The sequence below is a fragment of the Prunus avium genome, chromosome 4 (assembly GCF_965620075.1).
Source record: "Prunus avium chromosome 4, drPruAviu1.hap1.1, whole genome shotgun sequence".
Lineage (NCBI taxonomy): Eukaryota > Viridiplantae > Streptophyta > Magnoliopsida > Rosales > Rosaceae > Prunus > Prunus avium.
The window spans coordinates 31,203,083-31,212,181 of NC_142287.1; the positions used below are offsets into that span (position 1 = coordinate 31,203,083).

Here is a 9,099-nt window from a genome sequence, read left to right on the forward strand (position 1 = left end):
TCCACATCACAAAACAAAAGAACAAAGAAGGTGGGGAAGGAAGGGAAGGAGAGGAGAGGTGATGAGGAGAAGGAAGAGGATGAGGGTAGGGAGGGAGGCCACTGCGGGACAGTGGCTGAGATTTTTCCTTAGGGCTTTCTATCACAGTAGTAAACTCCCTATTGAGTTTAAACCAAAGCTCCCTAGTTTTATCTACAAGGGGGAGGGAAGATTCTCTCTCACACGCTACCAACCAAAGTGTTATGAGGGTTAAAATATAAAACTACTTGTTTGCAAGTCAGCACCATTTTCCGCTAGTTTTTGTTTTGATTTTTATTTTATATAAACGATATTCTACTTTAATATAATCTAACCAACGGGGAGAGAGATTCAAACTCAAATACAGAGTAAGGAACACATTCAGCTCACCCTTACTGACCATGTAAGTTTTTTTCTTAAGAGTGGCACGAGCAGAGGACATTGAGCAAATGATAAGACTGGACACAAAATGGAGCTTGACACTCGAAGGCCTAGCCCATCACTACCTACTAGGCTTGACCCAAACTGCATCTTGGCCTTGTTACCAACCGGACTTCATGTGGGCTGTAAACAAACAAAAGAATTAACCAGAAATAAAGTTTGAAAAAGCCTTCTCATTTTCGAAGTATAAAAAAGTTGAATATACCATCTAAATTTCGAATGATATAATTTCCAATTTCGAGAGGATTTACTTGACACAATTCGACCCAAATTCCAATTATCTAAATACCGTCTAAATTAATTCCGTAAATACGAATCACCCTTCCTTTTAAATTTTTTTTCCTTTTGTGTCACGTATACTTTGAATATTCAAATTCAAATTTCTTTTTTCCCCATATTTGCTTAAGCAGACTTGACATATTAAATTAGGTAACATAGAACCAGAAAATGTAGTATCAGCATGTCAAAACTTTTATTTATTAAATTCTTTTAATCAGGCATACATCAACAGTACCTTTTCACGAAAGTAATTATTATTTTTTGTTTGGACACAAAAGTAATTACTGCTTGTGGATGAACAAAAATAATGTGAAAATATGTAAGTATATTTTTTAAACAAATCATATAAATTATTCAGCGGTAAAATTCACCGAAGTAAATTTATTTGACAAGTGACCGATAAAAACGAAGCTTTCATTGTAGAGAGAGAGAGAGAGAGAGAGAGAGGAGTTAGGTGGCGAATCCAATTCGGCCACCAACGATAATACAAACGAATTCAACGACACATGGCCAATTTTCTTGAAACCAGAAAAAAAAAAAAAAAAAAGAAAAAAAAAAGAAAAGAAGAAGAAGAGATCTCGATACTATGAAAAATCGAGATTAGAAATTTAGAAGAGACACCAGTCCCTCTCTCTACTCTTTACTTTTTTATTTACTCTGTTTGCTCTTCAAGCAAGAAGAAGCTTTACTTACTCAGAAGAAGAAGGCTTGAGTTCAAAGGCAGCATAGAATCTGGGTCGTCTTGCTCTCCAAGTTTATATAAGTCGGCGCTTGAAAGTTGGAACCTTGAAGGCTAGATTTGGGCTCTCAGAGTTGGAGATTTTGAGAGTATTGTATTCATGGAGGAAGATTGCTGCGCCACACAACTCATCTATGGAGATGGTGAGTTTAACTCCTCCGGGCTCGACAGGTTCGTCAAGGAAGTGAAGCTTGCTGAGTGTGGACTCTCCTATGCTGTGGTTGCCATCATGGGTCCTCAGAGCAGCGGTAAAAGAAAGCTTTTTTACTTTAATTAATTTAATTGATTGAGCTTGAGCAATATTGGGGTAATTAATTGCCTATGAAATCACAGGGAAGAGCACTTTATTGAACCATCTGTTCCACACTAAGTTTAGGGAGATGGATGCATACAGTGGAAGGTTAGCTTTTCAGTTGGTCATATACTCAATTTGCTTTAGAATTGGTGCTAAATATATATATGTGTATCTATTTACTCCAGGAACCAAACAACTAAGGGTATTTGGATAGCCAAGTGTGTTGGCATTGAGCCTTGCACGATTGCCATGGATTTGGAGGGTACCGATGGCAGGGAGAGAGGCGAGGTAATCAGCTTTCTGTTAAAACCCCATTTGTTCTTTTTTGGCGAGGGATATAATCTGAGCTATATAATGCCTAGTTCTATTCACATTTTAAACTTTTCATAACTTCTCTATGTAAAATGTAGTTGTTCTCAGATTTAATCGCTCTTCATGCTTCCTCAGCAATTCTGTTCTTTTCCAGGATGATACTACATTCGAGAAGCAAAGTGCCCTATTTGCCCTGGCAGTTGCAGACATTGTGCTGATAAATATGTAAGCTTGTTTTTTGGTTTATCTTGGAATTACCTGGCTGATAACGTACCTTACTTTGCATAGTTGATGGCCATATATGTAGTGGTTACTCCAATTTGTTAGTGGGTTGTAACTTGTTCTGGTAAGTGTTATGTCAAATGAGTAGACGTCCATTTAAGATTGTCACATGCATTGGTATCTCGTGTCAGTTTGTTTTAGCAAGACAAAGTTAGTTTCAAATTGGTTTTCAACATCTATATTCCTAGGAAAGAAGCTTCTGATATCATTTCATTCTCAGTGAGTGTTTAATTAGGACTTTGCCCTTCATGAAACGGGGGCTATTCACATTAGGAACTTGTAATTCAGAGTCCTGAAGTTGATTGACATTTGAAGATAACAGTATATACGTAGGCTCATAGTGACAACAATATATCGTCTACATGACTTCTTATCTGGAAAGTCATGTCAATACATATTTTTTGATTGTACATATACATGTAATTTAAAATTAATTGGAGATTGGATTATATATAGGTGGTGTCATGATATAGGTCGCGAGCAAGCTGCAAACAAACCTTTACTGAAAACAGTTTTTCAGGTACACTTGAATCATGTCTATATCTCTACTGTCTATTCATTTAATGTGGGTTAATGAAATTCTGGTTTTGAATGTATATAGGTTATGATGCGCTTGTTCAGCCCCCGTAAAACTACGTTACTGTTTGTTATACGTGATAAAACAAAGGTCTGGGCATACTTTTTCAGCTTATTAACAGGATCTATCTAATTATGTTACCCTCGTGAAATATTTTCTTGTTCCATATTAATTTTTTTCTTGTTTGTGGCTGTTTGTTTAGACCCCATTTGAATATCTGGAGCCAGTTTTGAGGGAAGATATACAGAAGGTAATTTTGTCTTCAACGTTATGTTGTTTTTATCCCTTGGTTGTTTTCTTCTTATCTCTCAGATATTTTAAATTCTGCAGATATGGGATGGAGTTCCGAAGCCCCAAGCCCATAAAAGTACCCCCTTCAGTGATTTCTTTAGTGTGAGATCTCTTATATCCTTCTCTACTCTCTGACAGCCTGTGTTCTATTTAATGTCCTCATTAGTCAAAGCTTATTGTCGCTGATTACAACATTCTGTGACGTGAAGGTAGAAGTAGTTGCTTTGTCAAGTTATGAAGAGAAGGAGGAGAAGTTTAAGGAGGAGGTAACCCCTCTACTATCAGGAGCAATTCGTTATGTCCAAAATCATATTGGCCATTATATTTCTCTTTTTGTGGTTTCAGATTTCTGGGGAAACATAATCGTTTGATTTCCTTCACATCAGGGGAAACATTTCTTATATTCCTAAGCAAAATTAGTTAATTGTAAATTTACTGTGATCCTTACTGGTTATGGCCTGTATCATGCAGGTTGCTCAACTGAGGCAGCGCTTTTTCCATTCTATTTCTCCAGGAGGGCTTGCTGGTGATAGACGAGGTGTTGTCCCTGCCACAGGATTTTCCTTTAGTGCAAAACAGATTTGGAAAGTAATCAAAGAGAACAAGGACCTGGATCTTCCCGCTCACAAGGTTTCTTAGTTTCTTTTCTTCCCATTAGAAAATTATTTGTGGTCTTCACTTCTCATATGCCTATGACTTATGCATAATACTTAAATGATTAAATTAGGTTATGGTTGCTACTGTTCGGTGTGAAGAGATTGCCAACCAGAAATTTAATCAGTTAGTCTATGATGAGGTATGTACTCATTTATCTCCATTTTTGAGATGCTTAGCCTTCTAATATGATCTATAAGGTCTTATTGGCCATTCATTGGATGAATATTATTTAGGATTGGTTGGCATTGGAAGAAGCTGTCCAAACTGGTCCCGTACAAGGTTTTGGTAAAAGGCTTAGCTCCATCCTGGGCACCTATCTTTCTGAGTAAGTTTCACTCTGGTTTAAATATGTTAGTTTAAAATTCCAAGGTGAACAAGGGGTTGCAACTGTCTCTGTTTGTTATTTTCTTTTAATTCAATGATGAAAGGAGAGGGACTTGGTGGAACATCTAATTAGGAGAAGAAACACTATCTTTCCTTTCTTTTCCCTTTAGACAGCATTTATACTCGGCACCAATTTCGTTTCTAACTTACAAAGCATTGTTCTTCATTTGTTTCATTGTAAAAAAGAGACTTGAAAACCTAATACCATTTAAGTGTTGTTAATTTTACTCTCTTAATTTAAAGTTTTCTTTTAATTCAAAAACATGTGTTAAAATTGAATATATATTGGTGGAGAAAGATGTGAGGAAGTACATACACTGTTAGATGCTTAAGATCATTTTCTCAGGTTGTAGTAGCTTCACGTGATCTGATTATATTTGCTTGTTTTTAGTCATCCCCACCCCCGCTCTCTCTCTCCAAAGTAGTCATGCCAGGCTGTTTATATTGCAACACTCTCACTTCCAGCCATATATATTAGATTGTTTGTTCTGAAGAACCAAGCTTGTGTGCCTTATTTAAGAGCTCCATCTTCTGTATTTCCACCAGCTGAAAGTTAATTTTGTCAAAAAATTAAACTTCTCCTAAAGTTTGTCAAAAAAGATAAAACTTCTCCTAGGTGATAGTACTTATGGCACGACAATAAGTAAATTTTTTATTATCCTTCAACTGCTTGCAAGGAAGCAACCAAATGCTATGAGTATGATGTAAAGTTCTTAATATTTGATAGGCCAGACATTACTCTGTTGGCTATTTCACACTATAATAACAAAGCAACCACTGTAGCCATAGTGCTTTTCAGAGAATAATTCTTTTTGTCTGTGTAGTTTTGGGTAGTATAGTGTATCTCCATTTTATGCTGCTATTACCTTATATTTGCAGTAGTTTTACATTGTCATTGGATTGATCACTTATTCAAAAAAATTTGGATGCATTTTTCACATGTTACTCTGTCCACTGGTTTTGGCTTGACTACTAAAACTAGCAAGTAGCGTCTCAGTGTTGAGGGATTCTTAATGTGTATATATGTGCTTATTTTGTGTGTTTACTATGCATAGGAAGTTTAATAGTCGGTGTTGTACTGTTTTTGTACTGGCTTTATTTCTATGTCTTGATCTTGCTTATGAATGACAGATATGACATGGAGGCCGTCTACTTTGACGAAGGAGTAAGGAACTCAAAACGACAATTGTTGGGGTCAAAAGCGTTGGATGTATGGCTACTCTCTTTGTCTCTCTAATTTAATAGAGGTTGTAGTTAGGTTTTCAGTTTCTTAGACAATTCTTGGAAAATAAGGAAGTTGTGATTAGTGGTGGTTTTTTCATTTTTAGAAGCCTCCGAATTAATTTGTATACTGCTCTACTGTTGACCCCAATGTCAAAATGAAGGGCATGATAATGAAGTGTATTGGCAACATAAATTTTCTCCTTCTGGTAGTCCTGTAAAATAATTATGTTTAAAATAAGCTGCCAAGCATCATTACTGAAGCTTGACTCCATCTAATTACATACGAGAAGTTTAAAGTGACTATAGAGCTTGCTTGTTATGTAATACTCAAACAGTAACATTGCCCGATCTTTATAGTTCAGATTCTCTTCAAACCCAAACTAATTAATGTGCAGGACAGATTTCGTATCGTCGGTTTTGAGAATTCGTAGCAGCCACTGATTTCAATTATCATGCGTATTTTAGCTTAAATCTTGTTTTCCTATGAAATTTCCAGTTTGTTTACCCTGCATACACGACCATGCTGGGACACCTACGCTCTAAAGCACTGGAAGATTTTAAAGTGAGGCTGGAGCAATCGTTAAACAAAGGAGGAGAATTTGCTTCATCTGTTCGTACCTCTACTCAGTCTTCCATGCTTGAGTTTGACAAAGGATGTGCAGGTAATAGAATTTTTGCAGGTAATTAATGTTCTTGTCAACCAAAAAATCTTTGTTATTACTTATCTTTTATGCTCTTTCAGATGCTGCCATACAACAAGCTGATTGGGATGCTTCGAGAGTCAGGGAAAAACTTAAACGTGATATAGATGCTCATGCATCATCCGTTCGCAGTGCAAAGTTGTCAGAACTGAATATCAATTATGAGGTAATTTTCTGATAATGGAGTAAAGTCTTGGTTATACGCCAGATGATACTTTTAAAGTTATGCTCATATTATTTGTTACTCAAAATACTCAATGCAAATACCCTTTAATTTTGCAGAAACAACTTTCTTCATCTTTAACTGGACCTGTAGAGGCACTACTGGAAACTGGTGGAAAAGACACTTGGACTTCAATAAGAAAACTTCTTAATCATGAAACTGAAGTTGCAGTATCAAAGTTCTCAGCTGCAGTTGCTGGTTTTGAGTTGGACAAAGATACATCTACCAAAATGACGCAAAATTTAAGGGATTATGCAAGAAATGTGGTTGAGAAAAAAGCACGAGAAGAGGCTGCAAACATTATGATCCACATGAAGGATCGGTAGAGAACTAATCAACAGATTTTCTCGTTTTTTTCATTGTCAGTTTGGTTGCTTATCACCTTTGTTAACATTTCTCAGGTTCTCGACAGTCTTCAATTATGACAGTGATTCAATGCCTAGGGTTTGGACTGGGAATGAAGACATTAGAAGTATTACCAAGGATGCCCGCTCCGCGGTAATCATTGGAAACTTTTATGGAAGTATAGTTTATCTGTCTATTTGTGTTTAAGTGATATATTATTGTATTTTATGATCTCTTTCTTGCAGTCTCTAAAGCTTTTGTCGGTCATGGCTGCCATCCGCTTGGAGGAGAAGCCAGATAATATTGAAAAACTTCTCTTTTCTTCTTTGATGGATGGAACTGTTACCGTTTCATCTTCGCAAGATAGGAGAATAGCAGCTTCTACAGATCCTCTTGCCTCAAGCACTTGGGAAGAGGTACACCATTAATGCGTTTTGGTTTCTCTGTATAATGTTTGTATGATCAAACTGGTTTCTTATTTAAGGTTAACTTTGAACCAGGTTTCATCAAAGGATACTTTAATTACTCCAGTACAGTGCAAGTCGTTGTGGAGACAGTTCAAGGCAGAGACCGAGTATAGTGTCACTCAAGCTATTTCAGCCCAGGTATATTTTTAATTTCTTTTTATCTCAACTCTTAACTTCAGTAGTGTAATTGTTCTTATTATCATTTAAGCGGTGTTGCATGAAGAATAAATGGATTTTACTTTTCAATGTTTTGCAAAATTTTAAATTAGGAAGATATGGATATTGGAGTATGCTCTTGCTAAAGTAATGGGCAACTAGTTGTAGGTACTTGGAATTAGGATGTGTGCATTGTCTTCAGATGACATTTCTTTGTTCTTATTTATGTAAATTAGATTTTCTTTAGTATTTAAACAAAAGATTGTATATGTGAAGTTCCAGAACATATGGAAATCTGAATATTGAAAAAGTGCACAAATTCTCGACTTTTTAATGGCTTAGTCTGATTGGATCAACTTATTTTCAAGTTCAATGCATTCTTGTTCTACAAAGGAGACCCTAGCATCCTAATATTGTTAACAAGCTCCATACCTTTATGCTTAGTAGCTCAATCTAATCCGGCAATTTTAATTATGCTGCCGTTTGCTTTTGTATTTTCAGGAGGCTCACAAGCGGAGTAACAACTGGTTGCCTCCTCCATGGGCTATTATGGCGATGATTGTTCTTGGTTTTAATGAATTTATGCTCCTTTTAAAGTAAGTTTATTACGAGTACTAGGTTCTCCACATTTGTTAATTGTTTGGATGTCCCTAAAGTCTGTCCCATCTGTTAATCACGTGGCTTTTCCCTTCAAATGAAACAGGAACCCTCTCTACCTCATGGTTCTATTTGTTGCATTTTTAATTTCAAAGGCCTTATGGGTACAGATGGACATTGCGGGACAGTTCCAACATGGCACTGTGAGTATATAGTTCAGTTTTTACTGGAATTTTCCTTGTTTAATCAGGGTTCTAATTTTAGTTTCCTTTGTTTGGTGTTAGCAGCTGTCAGGAATACTATCTATTTCATCGAGGTTTCTTCCAACTGTCATGGATCTTCTAAGAAAACTTGCAGAAGAAGCTCAGGGTAATCCAGCACCGGAAGCACCCAGGGGGCCAGTATCCGTTGCTTCCCAGAGTCATAGAAACGAAACACCTCTGCCAAACACAATATCAAGTTCAATTCCTGAGTCATCTGTTTCGTCTAATATCTCGTCATCGGATGGTGACGTCGAATACTCAAGCCCTCCCTTGAGACAAAGGCGACCTACGAACGTTCAAGAAGTCGAACCGTTGTGATGTATATGCTCTATGTTGTCTGTAACCTGTGTATCAGATTAGAATTACAACGCTGCTGTCGCGTTAGTTTTCTTACTTTTTTTATTTTATTTCTTGTTCGCAGTTGATGAAATAAATGGGGTTTTCTTACTTTTTTGATTTTATTTCTTGTTCAGATGTTTCTAGGTGAAGGTAGAAATTAGATTGTAAAATCTGTGCACCACATATTTCTAAATTTATATAGTAATGAAATATCATTTAAAAACCTTTCGTCTGCTTTCTTGAGAGCTTTTTGTTTACTTATTCGTCTAGTTAATAGTTATTATGCAACTGAGCAGGGAACTTTCTCTTGACTAAAACAACTCTAATTTCAAGCTGACCTGAAAATCATGACCAAAAAATATTGAAAAGACCATTTTCGTAGGGTTTGAGTTGTGCAAGTCTCTACCATTATATAGTTGGCCAGAAGAAAGCACCAGTTGTTCATTTGTGATAAAATAAAATAGAAACACACACACACAGAGAAGTGAAACTTGCTCATCTCAACTCAA

The 9,099-nt window shown here is 36.4% G+C and overlaps 1 protein-coding gene across 1 annotated transcript; it reads left to right on the forward strand.

Moving 5' to 3' along the window:
- Positions 1-1,281: 1,281 nt before the first annotated feature.
- Positions 1,282-8,815, forward strand: LOC110761458 (protein ROOT HAIR DEFECTIVE 3 homolog 2). The gene is made up of 22 exons (XM_021963931.2): positions 1,282-1,725; positions 1,811-1,877; positions 1,958-2,060; positions 2,239-2,309; positions 2,823-2,886; positions 2,968-3,033; positions 3,146-3,193; positions 3,274-3,336; positions 3,444-3,500; positions 3,706-3,864; positions 3,962-4,030; positions 4,125-4,216; positions 5,407-5,485; positions 5,996-6,161; positions 6,242-6,366; positions 6,483-6,745; positions 6,825-6,921; positions 7,014-7,184; positions 7,269-7,373; positions 7,893-7,987; positions 8,095-8,191; positions 8,276-8,815. Exons 1-22 carry the CDS (start codon positions 1,578-1,580, stop codon positions 8,567-8,569), a joined length of 2,499 nt encoding a protein of 832 aa, XP_021819623.1. The 5' UTR covers positions 1,282-1,577; the 3' UTR covers positions 8,570-8,815.
- Positions 8,816-9,099: the final 284 nt, after the last annotated feature.